General features: G+C 41.0%; 1 protein-coding gene across 4 annotated transcripts in view; it reads right to left on the bottom strand.

Moving 5' to 3' along the window:
* HOOK3 (hook microtubule tethering protein 3) overlaps window positions 1-16,751 on the bottom strand; it is a 133,311-nt gene that overhangs the window by 36,560 nt on the left and 80,000 nt on the right. For all 4 annotated transcript variants that reach the window (XM_034966029.3, XM_034966031.3, XM_055116525.2 and 1 more), the window contains exons 14-15: window positions 10,913-10,982; window positions 6,808-6,948 (exon numbers count right to left, since the gene is read on the bottom strand). In XM_034966029.3, the coding sequence (XP_034821920.1) occupies window positions 6,808-6,948; window positions 10,913-10,982 (211 nt within the window). The remainder of the gene's footprint in view (window positions 1-6,807; window positions 6,949-10,912; window positions 10,983-16,751) is intronic.

Below are 16,751 nucleotides of genomic sequence, written 5' to 3'. Positions count from 1 at the left end.
TCACTGGCAAATTCTACAAAACATTTAAAGAACTTATACCAATCCTACTCAAACTATTCTGAAAAATAGAGGAAGAAGGAATACCTCCAAACTCATTCTATGTGGCAAATATTACCCTGATACCAAAACGAGACAAAGACACATCAAAAGAAAAAAAACAAAACAAAACTATAGGCCAGGCATAGTGGCTCACGCCTGTAATCCCAACACTTTGGGAGGCCAAGGCAGGTGGATCACCTGATGTCAAGAGTTCGAGACCAGCCTGGCCAACACGGTGAAAACCTGGCTCTACTAAGCTACTGCACTCCAGCTTGGGCGACAGAGTAAGACCCTGTCTTAAAAAGATATATATAAGTATAGGCCAATATAACTAATGAATATTGATGCAAAAATCCTCAATAAAATACTGCAAACCAAATTCAACAACACATTAAAAAGATCATTTATTATGACCAAATGGGATTGATCCCAAGTATGTAAGGATGGTTCAACATCCTCATACCAACTAATGTGACACATTATATCAATAGAATAAAGGACAAAGACCATATGACCATTTCAAGTGATGTTGAAAAAGCATTTGATAAAATTCAATGACAATTCATGATAAAAACTCTCAAAAAACTAGGTATAAAAGGAACATACCTCAACATAATAAAAGTTACATACGAGAGACCCATAGCTAGTATCATACTGAATGGGGAAAAACTGAAAGTCTCTCCTCTAAGATCAGGAACAGGACAAGGATGCTTACTTTCACCCTGTTATTCAACACAGTACTAGAAGTCCTAGCCAGAGCAATCAGACAAGAGAAAGAAATAAAGGGCATCTAAATTAGAAAGGAAGAAGTCAAATTACAAATCAACATACAAAAATCAGTAACTTTTTTTTTTTTTTTTTTTTTTTGAGACGGAGTCTCTGTCACCAGGCTGCAGGGCAGTGGCATGATCTCAGCTCACTACAACCTCCACCTCCTGCATTCAAGCAATTCTCCTGCCTCAGCCCTCTGAGTAGCTGGGACTACAGGCGTGCACCACCACACCCAGCTAATTTTTGTATTTTTAGCAGAGACGGAGTTTCACCATGTTGGCCAGGATGGTCTCAATCTCCTGACCTTGTGATTCGCCCACCTCAGCCTCCCAAAGTGCTGGGATTACAGGGAAGAGCCACCGCACCTGGCCAAAAATCAGTAACTTTTTTTTTTTTTTTTTTTTTGAGACAGAGTCTCACTCTGTCGCCCAGGCTGGAGTGCAGTGGCATGATCTCAGCTCACTGCAAGCTGCACCTCCCAGGTTCATGCAATTCTCCTGCCTCAGCCTCCTGAGTAGTTGGGACTACAGGCGCTCACCACCACGCCTAGCTAATTTTTTGTATTTTTAGTAGAGACGGGGTTTCACCGTGTTCGCCAGGATGGTCTCAATCTCCTGACCTCGTGATCCACCCGCCTCGGCCTCCCAAAGTGCTGGGATTACAGGCATGAAACACCGGGCCCAGCCAAAAATCAGTAACATTTCTATAGGCCAACAGCAAACAATCTGAAAAAGAAATCAAGAATCCCATTTATGATCACTACAGATAAAATAAAATACCTAGGAATTAAGCAAAGAAGTGAATGAGCTCTACAATTAAAACTAAAAAACACTGATGCAAGAAATTGAAGACACAAAAAAATGGAAAGATATTCTATGTTCATGAATTAGAAGAATCAGTATTGTTAAAATGTCCATGCTGGGTGCGGTGGCTCACATCTGTAATCCTAGCTCTTAGGGAGGCAAAGGCAGGAGGATAGCCTGAGCCCAGGGGTGTGAGACCTGCCTGGGCAATTTAGTGAGACCCAGTTCTCCACTAAAAGGAAAAAAAAAAACAAAAACAAAGTACTCAGTATGTCCAAGTGCCATATGTTGGCATATTGTTGGCCAGACGCAGTGGCTCACACCTGTAATCCCAGCACTTTGGGAGGCTGAGGTGGGTGGATCACCTGAGGTCAGGAGTTTGAGACCAGCCCAGCCAACAGGGCAAAACCCTGTCTCTACTAAAATACAAAAATTAACTGGGCGTGGTGGCTCATGTCTGTAGTCCCAGCTACTCGGAAGGCTGAGACAAGAGAATTGCTTGAACCTGGGAGGTGGAGGTTGCAATGAGCTATAGATAGTGCCAGTGCACTCCAGCCTGGGTGACAGAGACAGACTCTATCTCCAAAAGAAAAAAAAAAAAAAAAAAGGTCCATACTATCCAAAGCTATCTATCTACAGATTCAAAACAATCCCTATCAAAATAACAATGATATTCTTCACAGAAATAGAAAAAACAATCCTAAAATTTATATGGAACCACAGAATACCCAGAATAACCAAAGCTATTCTAAAAAGAACAAAACCGGAGGAATCATGTTACCTGACTTCAAATTATACTACAGAGCTATAGTAATCAAAACAGCATGGCACTTACATAAAAACAGACACATAGACCAGTGGAACAGAAAAGAGAAGTCAGAGATAAATCTATACACCTACAGTGAACTTATTTTGACAAAGATGCCAAGAACATACTCTGGGGAAAGGGCAGTCTCTTCGATAAAAGGTACTGGATATCATTATGCAAAATAATGAAACTAGACCCCCTATCTCTTGCCATATACAAAGATCCAATCAAAATGGATCAAAGATTTAAATCTGAGACCTGAAAATAATAAAACAAAACTGGAGAAAGGCTCACCGGACATTGGTGTGGGCAAAGATTTCTTGAGTAATACTCCATAAGCCCAAGGAACCAAAGGAAAAAGGAACAAATGGGATCACATCAAGTTAAAAAGCTTCTGCATAGCAAAGGAAACAATCAACAAAGTGAGAGACAACTGACAGAATGGGTGAAAATACGTGCAAACTCCCCATCTCACAAGGGATGACTAACCAGAATATATAAGGAGCTCAAACAACTCTACAGGAAAAACTCCAATAATCCGATTTTAAAAACAGGCACAAGGAGAGCTGGGCATGGTGTCTCATCCCTGTAATCCCAGCACTTTGGGAGGCTGAGGTGGGTGGATTGCTTGAGCCCAGGAGTTTAAGACTAGCCTGGGCAACATGGCAAAACCCCATCTCTACAAAAAAATAGAAAAAATTAGCTAGCCATGGTGGACATGCCTGTAATCTCAGCTACTTGGAAGATGAGGTGGGAAGATCGCTTGAGCCCGGGCTGTCAAGGCTGCAGTGAGCTGTGATTGTGCCACTGCATTCCAGCCTGGGTGAGGGAGTGAGATCCTCAAAAAAAAAAAAAAAAAAAAAAGATCTAAACAGATATTTCTCAAAAGAGGCTGGACATGGTGGTTCATGCCTATAATCCCAGCACTTTCGGAAGCTGAGGTGGGAGGATCCCTTGAGTCCAGGAGTTTGAAACCAGCCTGGGCAACATAGGGAGACCCTGTCTCTCCAGAAAATTAAAAAATCAGCCAGGCATGGTGGTGTGTACCTATAGTTCCAGCTATTTAGAGGCTGACATGGAAGGACAGTTTGAGCCTGGGAGGTTGAGTCTACAGTGAGCTGTGATCATACCACTGCAGTTCAGCCTGGGCGACAGAGTAAGATCCTGTCTCAAAAAAATAAAATAAAATAAAAAAATTAATAGGCACAGAAAATGTGGTATATGTAGATGTAGACAATGTAGCACTATTTAGCCATAAAAAAGAATGAAATCCTGTCATTTGCAAAAACATGCATGAAACTGAAGGTCATTATGTTAAGTGAAATAACAGGCACAGGAAGACAAACTTCACATGCTCTCACTTATTTGTGGGAGCTAAAAATTAAAAAAATTAAACTCATGGAGCTTGAGAGTAGATGGGATGGTTACCAGAGGCTGGGAAGGGTAGTGGGGAGAGGTTAATGGGTACATAAAAACAGAAAGAATGAATAAGACCTAGTATTTCCTAGCGCAACAAAGTGACTATAGTAAAAAATAATGTAATTGTACATTTGAAAATACCTAAAGAGTATAATGGGATTGTTCGTAACATAAATGATAAATGCTTGAGAGGATGGATACCCCATTTACCCCAATATGATTATTATGCACTGCATGCCTGTATCAAACTATCTCATGTAACTCATAAATATATATACCTACTATGTACCCACAAAAATAAAAAAAATAAAAAGTTCATCTACAAAATAAATGAGGATTATAATGCCTACCTCATGGGGTTGTTTAAAAGACTTAAGTGTGCCTAGCAGAGTCCCTGCATATTGCAGGTATTCTATCAATGTGAATTGCCTCTACCTTCTTTCTCCCACTTCAGGGATTGAGATAGTTAACATTTTAATCAAAGTCTAATTGCTGAATATATACAGCTGTGGGATGCAGGGACAGGGTGAGCTTGAGATTATAGCACAGTCTGAGAGGTACAGAAACAAGATCAGGTCTACTTTGACAGAATTCCTGGGGAATCCTGATGTGGCTTCCCTCTCAACCCTCCACCCTCTTCTAATATTGTTTGAGGATTGGCAGGTATTACAGATACACTAAAGTGCTCACTCTTGGGAAAACTAATTGGAAAGGACTTCAGAGGTCTACGACAGACTTTGCTTTCTGACAGATGACATACATGGGCAGTGAGCAAACTGTAACAGACTCAGTGGGACCCAATGTTGTCAACTAGTAGGATATTAAGTTAGAGTCAAGGTAATATAAATACTCATTAAATTCAGTAAGAACAAACTTAGGGTAACTCATTTATGAGAAAAAACATCCTGTGAGAGGAAGACAGGAAAAGGAATAAATATTGTGCAAACATAGTAGAAGATAAATTGGCAAGAAAGAGGGTATGGACTAGGTATGGAGGCTTTGGAGTCAGGCAGCCAGGGTCTGAGTCTGAGTTCCCTCATCTGTAAAACTTTCATAAAGTAAGAAAGCATATTTAAGACACCCAGCACAATGCCTGAGACAAACAGGTGCTTAGTAAATATTACCTGTTATTATCGTTATAGATCATAGGCAGCCATAATCTAAGTTATTCATCATCAGTGTTGTAATTTAAGAAACAATCACAACACTAAGTTGTACCAGCGGTAAGTCACACAGGAACTTGGGTGGTGATTAGTCATCCACAGACATGGACACTGTATAAATGACAATTGGCTGTCCTGTCTCTGGGAAAAAGAGCAACAATTATAAAGCCTGTGAGAAACAACACAAAGCAGTATGAAGAAAGTTGTGGGTGCTTTCTCACTAAAAAAATACTAGGGTAGGGAGAGACTTTTCTGACTAAAATGGCTAAAATACAGCCCAGAGGCAAAGGATGAATGAGGCGAACATCAAGACACTTGCACCAGAGGGACTGCCCACCCGCCAGCTGCTCCCGCAATCTCCTCCGCTCTACTGTCTCCATTTCCCACTTTTTCTGAATACTTTAAAAAATCCCTCATTCTCTAGACTCCTCAGAGTTGATGTAAAATTTTCTCTTTCTGTTTATGCTTGATGGTGCTCTTATAATCACTCTAGCATTTATACTGATTTACACTGTTTGTTGATTCTATCTCAGTAGCTTTAAAATGTAAAGCTATAGGAAAAAGGGTAGGGTGTATACAACTGTCACAGCAATTGTGACTCCTAAGATTGACTTCCAACTGGGAGAAGCCAAATCAATCACTCAAAATAAACAAATAATCTGTAATGTCAGGTGAGCTATGAAGCTATTAATAAAAACGTCAAATCCTTAAAAAATGACAGAGTATCACTGCAGTAAAACAAAAACGACGCAAAACAAAACAAAAAAGAAAAAAAACTATAAGTTTGTGATCTAAGAAACATTTCCAAAAAGGAAAAGAACAAAAAGACAGTCACAACAAAATATAAATGTAACCCTTGTCAGAGTAAATCACTGATTTTACAGTGACTGACTTTGAGTGAATAGCACCATGTTGCTGAAAACTTACAAGCAGAAAAGTGATTTTCTTGTTAATTTTGCAAATTCTAAATTCTCAAAATAAGTCAGTTGTTCCTAAGATGAATCATTTCCTTTTAGGGTCACAATAAATAACAGATTAGAAGAAAAATGCTTTGTCAATCCAATTACGAGGGAGCTACTGCTCTCCCCACACCAACAGAGCTCCAACACACTGGCCTGTGGAAATGGTAAACTCTATTAGCCCGACAACAACTGTGAATTGAAATTCTTGTGAAAGACTGAATTATCGGATTTTTAAAAATCCTCTAGCTTTAATTAGTGATTAGAAAGGGTAAATGGTAGAGCTCTGGTATCATTTTGCATGAAGAAGTAAAGAGGACAACACCATTCTAAAAAGGCCCAATGTTTTTTGGCAAGTCTGCCCAAAAGTGGAGAAATGGATTCAAGTTCTCTAAAAGGGAAAGAGAACAGCACATGGCCATTTTTCAAACTACAATTCAGATCTTTGTTGTTGGTTTTTTTGTTTGTTTGTTTGTTTTGAGACAGAGTTTTGCTCTATTGCCCAAGCTGGAGTGCAGTGGTGTGGCCTTGGCTCACTGCAACCTCTGCCTCCTGGGCTCAAATGATCCTTCTACCTCCGCCTCCTGAGTAGCTGGGACCACAGGCATGCACCACCATGCCTGGCTAATTTTTGCATTTTTTTGTAGAGATGGAGTTTCATTCACCATGTTGCCCAGGCTGGTCTCGAACTCCTGAGCTCAAGCGATCTGCCCTCCTCGGCCTCCCAAAGTGCTGGGATTACAGGCGTGAGCCACCATGCCCTGCCAGTTCTTTGTTTAAGGGATTCAGAATCAAGGCAAATAGGGAAAACTTATAGCCAGATGCGGCCACCTATAATACTCTACCTATTCTCTGTCTCCAGTTCATTCTTGCGTAGATTTGCATCATCTAGAAGGCTCTGCAATAAGGCTATTTTTTCATTGTCCGAACCTTCTTGGTTAAGCTTTAACATCTTATTCTCATGCTGAAGACGAATAAGTTTCTCCCTGAATGAACAAAATAAAAACTAAATATTATATACACAGTCATTTGGTGCATTAATATACAACACAGGTATCAAATCCAGCTAAGCACTCTTACAAATTTAATACCAGAACAGAAATGAAAAATAAAGAACCTGCAACAAATTCAGCTATTATAGCTGGTAAAGACATTACATTTCAGGTTTTAAATATTTTCTTTATAGAAATAATACAGTCTCTAAATATCATGATTTGTCATAAATATGATTTCAAAATCCTATTTCTTCCCTGATTTAAACATTTAAACTATGAATGCATTTATTTATTTATTTGATTCTTATCAGAGAACATAATCTCTAATGATGCTATGATCTTAAATTATCAATCATTTGGTGGCAAGATACTATATTTGACAAGAATCACTTCAAGACATTCAGTCTACCCATTCCTGAAATATGTAAAATTAAATTCTTGAAACAAGCCAGATCATTACAATCAGGTTACTGGACTGCACTGTTTTGGACTCTGTATAAGCCAAAAACTTACATTAAGGGATATTAAAAACAGTATCCATACAGAACTTGCCACCATATTTACTGCAGGGACAATATAATTAAATGTTAGGTCATATGAAGACATACTTGTTGAAGATATAATTCATTCTTTTCTTTACACAGGGTCATCTTTAGAGGGCCCCATGAAGGTAGTATGAACAGATACCAAACACTATGAAAAGCTGTGGAAAAGCTTCTTGTGGATAAAGAAAAATCAAAGAAAGAAAGAAACATAGACACACACACATTGCTCTTATTTTGTAAACACAATAAATCTTTTACTTTTGCTACTGAAAAGATGAACCAAATCTGTGATCTAATTCAAGCAACTATTTAGAATTTGATGTATTTTATTATGGGCAACATGGACTTTTTTTTTTTTTTGAGACGGGGTCTCTGTCACCCAGGCTGAAGTGCAGTGGTATGATCTCAGCTCACTGCCACCTCCACCTCCTGAGTTCAAGCAATTCTTCTGCCTCAGTATGGGCAACATGGACCATATATTTTTCAGTTACAAAGTAAACACATACATTGCACGGAAAAGAAGACAAATGAAAAGAAAATATAAACCCTCCATAACTATAGCGCAAAATGACCACTGCTGAAATATAGCCTTCTAATTCTATGCACGTATACTCGCATGCAAACATTTTTCAAATGGGATCACACAGTACATGTACATTGGTACCTGCTATTTACACCTAAAATTTCACAATCTTTTTATATCATTAAATATACTTGAATATTTTAAATGACATGACATTAAAATCGTTACTTATTTAATAAACGCCCAATTATTGGGCATTTAGATTGCTGCCAATTTTGAGCTTTAACAAGTTAATAAGATTAGCTTTATAAATATACTTCTCTGTATATCCTTGGTTTTCCTTAGGATTAAACTCCCGGAAAAGTAATTTTTGGATCAAAAGATAGGTGCATTTTTAGACAACAGACACATCCTGCCAGTCTCCCCAAAAGAAAGGTTGTACCACTTTAATCTTTTCCCTTCAGTTTATGAGATCTCCAATTTGTCCACACTCTTAACATCAATGAAAAGTATCAAATATTAACCCACTGTCTAAAACATGTTGCAAAATTTTCGTCCCAGTTTATCATTTTTCCTTGATAGCTCTCTTCTGGACACAGAGCATATTTTAATCCGTATCTAGTCATACTCAGAAAAGCCATATTTGCTGAATCTTTATCATCATTGTTCTTTTTTTTCAGACAGAATCTAGCTGTCGCCCAGGCTGGAGGACTGTGGCGCAATCTAGGCTCACTGCAACCCTGCCTCCTGGGTTCAAATGATTCTCGTGCCTCAGCTTCCTGAGTAGCTGGGATTACAGGCGTGTGCTAGCACACCCAGCTAATTTTTTTGTATTTTTAGTAGTGACAGGGTTTTGCCATGTTGGCCAGGATGGTCTCGAACTCCTGGCCTCAAGTGATCCGCCTGCCTTGGCCTCCCGAAGCGCTGGCATTTTGGATGTGAGCCACCACACCTGGCCTATCATCGTTCTTAGTTTAAAAAACCAACTGTATTACCAATAAGTTTCCTTAAAAATTGTGAGTTGTTTTGGACATAACCACTTATTTATAAATGTTCATAAATACGTGTTCATTTATTCAACAAATCTTATTGGTTCAATTATAAAGTAGCATATCAGATGGCAGAAAAGAAAAAGGTACACAAGATACTTCCAGATTTGGTGCTGCCTTAACACGCCTTTTGTTTGTACTTCTTATTTTTTTTTTTTTTTGAGATGGAGTTTCGCTCTTGTTGCCCAGACTGGAGTGCAATGGCGCGATCTCGGCTCACCGCAACCTCTGCCTCCTGGGTTCAAGTGATTCTCCTACCTCACCCTCCCGAGTAGGTGAGATTACCGGCATGCATCACCAAGCCCAGTTAATTTTGTACTTTTTAGTAGAGACAGGGTTTCGCCATGTTGGTCAGGCTGGTCTCGAACTCCTGACCTCAGGTGATCCACCCACTTTGGCCTCCCAAAGTGCTAGGATTACAGGAGTGAGCCACCGTGCCCAGCCCATTTGTCCTTCTTAAACAAATGCTAACCAACAACTACAAATTGTTTCCATTTATTCAAAAAATATTTGAATGCTTATTTCAACTTTTACAGTGTATGAAACCCTTACACAATTGTTATTTAATATCCACCAAGGAGTTTATGAAGAAGCAAGGCCAGTGTCCATTTTGAAAAGGGGCAAATAGGCCCCAAAAAGGTAAAAAGCAATATTCAGAATTAATCAGTCTCCTTTTAATGGACAATTGGTGTCTCCCCCACTTATTTTTCATTTTTACACATAAAGCTAGTTATGCATAAAAATAAATGAAACTGGCTGGGTGCGGCGGCTTACACCTGTAATCCCAGCACTTTGGGAGGGCAAGGCAGGCAGATCACTTCAGCTCAAGGAGTTCAAGACCAGCCTGGGAAACATGGCAAAACCCAGTCTCTACAAAAAATAGCCAGGCGTGGTGGCACGCGCCTGAGATCCCAACTACTAAGCAGGCTGAGGTAGGAGGATTGCTTGAGCCCAGAAGGTCAAGGCTGCAGTGAGCCATGACTGTGCCACTGCACTCCAGCCTGGGTGACAGAGCAAGACCTTGCCTCTAAATAAATAAATAAATGGAATTTTTAAAATGCTATGATTAAAAATATAAGGTATGATTGAGGGAAGAGTAGTTAAGATGGGGAGTCATTTCCTCCTGTCTATAGCATTATTATCTTTCCCAGACCTTTCCGTGTGGTTAGCAGATAAATCTTTTTTTTTTTTTTTTTTTTTTGAGACGGAGTCTCGCTCTGTCCCCCAGGCTGGAGTGCAGTGGCGCAACTTCAGCTCACTGCAAGCTCCGCCTCCTGAGTTCACACCATTCTCCTGCCTCAGCCTCCCGAGTAGCTGGGACTACAGGCACCCGCCACCACACATGGCTAATTTTTTGTATTTTTTGTAGAGACAGGGTTTCACCGTGTTAGCTAGGATGGTCTCGATCTCCTGACCTTGTGATCCACCCACCTCAGCCTCACAAAGTGCTGGGATTACAGGCGTGAGCCACCAAGCCCAGCTGGTTAGCAGATAAATCTTAATAACTAATAATTTTGCATGCTTATAGCTAAGCATAACTATTGTCTACAGGCCAAATGTATTCATTGCTTAATGTCTGCTGAGGATACTCAAGCTTTGGACATAACAATTGGCTTTATATGTGTGAAAGATTGTCTTATTGAAGTGAGCAAATCAATTTTCCGTAGGCCAGTGGAAGAAAGCTTTTAACATGTTGAAAACATAAAAATTTAACACTGAGTTCATGTTGAAAGTGTCGGTGAGAAAGAATAAGGAAATTATCTTCTTCATATTGTAGAGAAGCACGTTTTCTCCAGGAATACTGTGCAGTGTAAGTGTGAACACCACAATCTCCTTACCTGATTTCAGGTGTAACAATCTCTGCAGCTAGACTGTCTGAAGACTCCTGACTTCCAAGAGGCATTAACCCTGTAAATATACAAACATAAATATAAGACTAATGGAAAACACAGTTACACAACTTTCGATATGAAACCCTACTTTGAGCATTAATTTTAACAGCAAAAATCATTTTCAAGTAAAGGACCACGTCACAGTGGTCTTAAAATATTATTAAGTATTATTATTTTACCATTTTAAGCATTTTTAAGTGTGCAACAGAATGGCATTCAGTATATTCACAATGTTGTGTAACCATCACTACTACCTATTTTCAAAACTTTTTCATCATCCAAATCACAAACTCTGTAACCAATTCCCTATGCCTCCCTCCCCTATCCCCTGGTAACCTCTATTCTATTCTACCTTTTTTTTTTTTTTTTTTTTTGAGACGGAGTCTCGCTCTGTTGCCCAGGCTGGAATGCAATGGCACGATCTTGGCTCACTGCAACCTCTGCCTCCTGGGGTCAGGCAATTCTTTTGTCTCAGCCTCCCAAGTAGCTGGGATTACAGGCGCCCGCCACCACGCCCAGCTAATTTTTTGTATTTTTAGAAGAGATGGGGTTTCACCACATTGGCCAGGCTGGTCTTGAACTCCTGACTTCAGGTGATCCTCCCACCTCAGCCTCCCAAAGTGCTGGGATTACAGGCGTGAGCCACTGTGCCCAGCCTTACTTTTTAAATGTAAAGATGTAACATACATATTTCTCTCTGTCAGGTTTATAGAAAATATTCCTTATTCTTTTTTTTTTTTTTTTTAAGACAGAGTCTCACTCTGTCGCCCAGGCTGGAGTGTAGTGGCATGATCTTGGCTCACTGCAACCTCTGTCTCCTGGGTTCAAGCAATTCTCCTACCTCAGCCTGCCGAGTAGCTGGGATTACAGGTGCCCACCACCACGCCCAGCTAATTTTTGCATTTGTAGTAGAGATGGGGTTTCACCATGTTGGCCAGGCTGGTCTCAAACTCCTGACCTAAGGCGATCTGCCCACCTCAGCCTCCCAAAGTGCTGGGATTAAAGGCGTGAGCCACCACACCTGGCCACCTTATTCTTTTAAATGGCTCTACTGTATACAGTTGAATAAGAATACTATTCCTGTATTGCTGAACTTTCACACTGTTTCAAAATCTCACTAGTAGAAACAATGCTTTAATTCATTAGGGTAAATTTAATTCCTAGAGCAAAAGTGCTAGGTCAAAGGATACATACACAAGAAAGGTGTCCTAGTCCTTTTTCTGTTGCTTATAACAGAATAACTGAAACTCAGTAATTTATAAGAAACACTATTTTTGGCTGGGTGTGGTGGCTCATGCCTGTAACCCCAGCACTTTGGGAGGCCGAGGTGGGCGGATCGATTGAGCTCAGGAGCTCGAGACCAGCCTGAGCAACAAGGTGAAACCCCATCTCCACCAAAAATACAAAAAATTAGCCAGGCATGGTGATGCGTGCCTGTATTCCCAGCTACTTGGGAGGCTGAGGTGGGAGGATCACTTGAGCCCAGGAGGCAGAGGCTGCAGTGAGTTGAGATCGTGCCACTGCACTCCAGCCTGGGTAAAGGAGTGAGACCTCATCTCAAAAAAAAAAAAAAAAAAAAAAAAAATATTATTTACAATTCTAGAGGCTGAGAAGTCCAAGACTGAAGGGGCACATCTGGTAAGAGCCTGCCTGCTGGTGGGGACTCTCTGTAGAGTCCCGAGGCAACACAGGGCATCACATGATGAAGGGGTTGAGCATGCTCACTTGTTCGCTCAGGTCTCTTTTTCTTTTTATTGAGGAGTTTCACTCTTGTCACCCAGGCTGGAGTGCAGTGGCGCAATCTCGGCTCACTGCAACCTCCGCCTCTCAGGTTCAAGTGATTCTCCTGCCTCAGCCTCCCCAGTAGCTGGGATTACAGGCACCCGTCTCCACACCCAGCTAGTTCTTGTAATTTTAGTAGAGACGGGTTTTCACCATGTCAGCCAGGATGGTCTCCTGACCTCAGGTGATCCACCCGCCTCGGGACTTTCAAAGTGCTGGGATTACAGGTGTGAGCCATCGCACCAGGCCCTCTTTTTCTTATAAAGCCACCAGTCCCACTCCCATGATGACCATTACTCCATTAACATATTAATCCATGGATGGATTAATCCATCCCTGAGGGCAGAGTCCTCATGCTTTAATCACCTCTTGAAGGCCTCACCTCTCAAAACTACCACATTGGGTATTAACTTTCAACATGAGTTTCAGAGGGGACATTCAAACTATAGCAGCAAGGTTAAAACCTATAGGTTTACAGGTGCAAAGAAACAAATGTGATAGTTTACATGAAAGGCCTTATGGTTTCTTGATGATATCAGAGCTGAGAGAAAAAGGGTTAAATTTCAGGTTAGATTCTTAAAATTGTATAAAAACTCATGTAGAGGTCGGGTGCAGTGGCTCACACCTGTAATCCCAGCACTTTGGGAGGCCGAGGCAGGTGGATCACCTGAGGTCAGGAGTTCAAGACCAGCTGGCCAACATGGTCTCTACTAAAAATACAAAAAATTAGCCGGGCATGGTGGCAGGCGCCTGTAATTCCAGCTACTCTGGAGGCTGAGGCAGGAGATCACTTGAACCTGGGAGGTGGAGGTTGCAGTGAGCAGAGATCGCACCATTGCGCTCCAGCCTGGGCAAAAAGAGCAAAACTCCATCTCAAAAAAAAAAAAAAAAAAAGAAAAAAAAAAAAAAACTAATGTAGAGATGATTAGAGATATGTGAAAGAACAGCAAGGCAGCAATGAGGATGCTGTTATAATCACAAACGATATATTTTTGGTGAAAACAAGAAAGATATATAATAATTTCCTTCAGTCGTCCTTGGTAATCTGGAATAGGGAAAAAAAATTAGGATATTTCAATTAGGGTTTGACAAGCTTGGTCTAGAAACGGTAAAGAGAATAACGAAGGAGAGTGGTGGTGAGAACAAAGTGAAAATGGTTTCTGTGCAGCTAGGTAAACTAGAAAATGAAGCAAGAAGAGAGCCGATTAATAAGAAAACAGAGAGAGGGCTAGGAGGTGAAATGAAGGAGAGGAGCAGGGAAAAAAGAATGTTGTAGTCAGAGGAAAAGAAAAATTCCAGTTTCAGGTAACTGAAAAGCCACAAGCTGGTTACTAGTCTGGGAGTGAACTGTGAAGCCAAACAAGCAATCCATCAGCCTCCACCATCCCCAGCTGATGACAAAGGAGTGGGAGGGGTAAACCTTGAGCGAAGTGTGGTTCTTTTCCTAGGAGAAAGAGCAGTTTTCTCCTTAGGATCTAAGTTCCTTAATGGAGTGACACCAACCCAACTTTTCTCAGTTGAAAACAATTCACTGCTTTAGGAAGTCTGATGTACTTAAAAGAAAAGGATCATTTCCTTTTAGAGACAGGGTCTCGCTCGGTCACCTATGCTGGAGTGAACCGGCACAATTTTGGCTCACTGTAACCTCAAACTCCTGGGCTCAAGTGATCCTCCCATCTGAGCCTTCCAAGTAGCTGGGACTACAGGCATGAGCCACTGCACCCAGCCATTATTTTTATTTTTATAATATATATTTAGAGACAGATGGAGTCTCAATGTGTTGGCCAGGCTAAACTCAAGCTCCTGGACTCAAGAAATCTTCCTTCCTTGGCCTCCCAAAGTGCTAGGATGACAGGCAAGAGCCACCATGCCTGGCCCATATCCTATTTAATCTTTGACATAATTGTGTTAAGTGTGCAACACGAAATTACCTGCCACTAGGTATGAGCTTAGATCACCAGGAAAACTAGGTCACTCTAATCTGTCAAGAAAAAATGGTTATCTGGCTGGGCACGGTAGCACATGCCTGTAATCCCAGCACTTTGGGAGGCCATGGTGGGCAGATCACCTGAGGCCAGGAGTTCAAGATCAGCCTGGCCAACATGATGAAACCCCTTCTCTATCAAAAATACAAAAAGTGACTGTGTGTGGTGGCTCATGGCTGTAATCCCAGCACTTTGGGAGGCCGAGGTGGGTGGATCACCTGAGGTCAGGAGTTCGAAACCAGCCTGGCCAATATGGTGAAACCCTGTTTCTACTAAAAAAAATACAAAAATTAGCCGGGTGTGGTGGCAGGTGCCTGTAATCCCAGGTACTCAGGAGGCTAAGGCAGGAGAATCGCTTGAAACCGAGAGGCGGAGGTTACACTGAGCTTAGATAGCGCCATTGCACTCCAGCCTGGGGGACAAGAGTGAGACTTCATCTGAAAAAAAAAAAAAAAAAAAAAAAAATTAGCCAGGCATGGTGGTAGGCACCTGTAATCCCAGCTACTCAGGAGGCTGAGGCAAGAGAATCACTTCAACCCGGTAGGCAGAGGTTGCAGCAAGGCCGAGATCATGCCATTGCACTCCAGCCTGGGTGACAAGAGCGAGACTCCATCTCAAAAAAAGAAAATGGTTATGTGATATCTTCTTAAGAAAGAATATCAGAGTATTACAGCCAACATAGGAAAAAACACAACTTTTTCTATATTACATTTAATACTGTTTTCATTTAAAATTACATACTGGGGAGTGCTTTGCATTTAAGAGCATCTAAAACTCTTCATCTGGCTCTGGAGAAATAAGTTATGATTCTCATTTCGCAGAACAAACCAAGTCTTGGACAGTTTAGTTACTAGCTCAAGCTGCACAGCTAGTTAGCAGCAGAGCCCATTATGATGGTATTCAATGTTTATGATAGTACACACCAGTTTTCTTTTTAATGTTGTGAATCTTTTTGGGCCTTCTTTAATGGTTAAGTGTTTTTGTTTTTTGTTTGTTTTTTCTTTTTTTGGAGACGGAGTCTCACTCTGTCGCCCAGGCTGCAGTGCAGTGGTGCTATTTCAGCTCACTGTGGCATCCACCTCCCGAGTTCAAGCAATTTTTGTGCCTTAGCCTCTCGAGTAGCTAGGATTACAGGCACGCGCCACCATGCCTGGCTAATTTTTCTATTTTTAGTAGAGGCGGAGTTTTGCTATGTTGGCCAGGCTGGTCTCCAACTCCTGGCCTCAAGTGATCTGCCTGCCTTGGCCTCCCAAAATGCTGGGACCACAGGTGTGAGCCACTGTGCCCAGCCTAATGGTTAAGTGTTTTAATCAAATAAAGCATACAATAAAGTTAGCCTAAATATGTTTTGGGGTATCTCCATACATCTTTTTTTTTCCTCTTAGTGACTGAAAGTTTGAATTATATGGAATCATCAGCCCACCTAAATGATTAAGCTTTGGGTCTTTTTGGGTCAACCAAGGGAAAGTGAGAAGGAAGTCAAGCAAGCCAAGAAACTACTCTCACACCCTTCTGTGGTTGGTTGTATTTGCAAGACAGGGAGTCCCCAAGTGTCTTCACTTTTTGATCCTTAGCATGGTTCCCATTTTAGAAGCTGAGGTCCCAGACTCCTTTCTGCTTATATAAGAGGTGTCAGGCAAGAGTGTTATTTAAGAAAATTTTTTCTGTAAGTCATTTCATTAATACTTCTTGAGGACTGTATGATCTCACACTGATAATAAAGGGGATGACAGAAAGGTGAGATATAAATATGTTCTCCCAACATGCAAAGTGAGGAAATGAATTTTACTTTACATCTGCCTCCATTATCCTATGCCAGAGGGCCTAAAATATTGATGTGCACAAGAAACATCTGGGGCACTATTTTAAAATTCACCTTTCTGAGCCTTGTCCCCAGAGTCCCTGATTTGTAGGCATGAATGGACCTGGGAATCTGCATCCCAGGTGATTCTAACACTATTCACCATGCAGTAAGAAACACCATTCTTTCTTTGTTTTGTCCCTAGGCTGGAGTGCAG

This window comes from Pan paniscus, chromosome 7 (genome assembly GCF_029289425.2).
Source record: "Pan paniscus chromosome 7, NHGRI_mPanPan1-v2.0_pri, whole genome shotgun sequence".
Lineage (NCBI taxonomy): Eukaryota > Metazoa > Chordata > Mammalia > Primates > Hominidae > Pan > Pan paniscus.
This window is presented reverse-complemented; position numbering and strand designations above follow the sequence as displayed.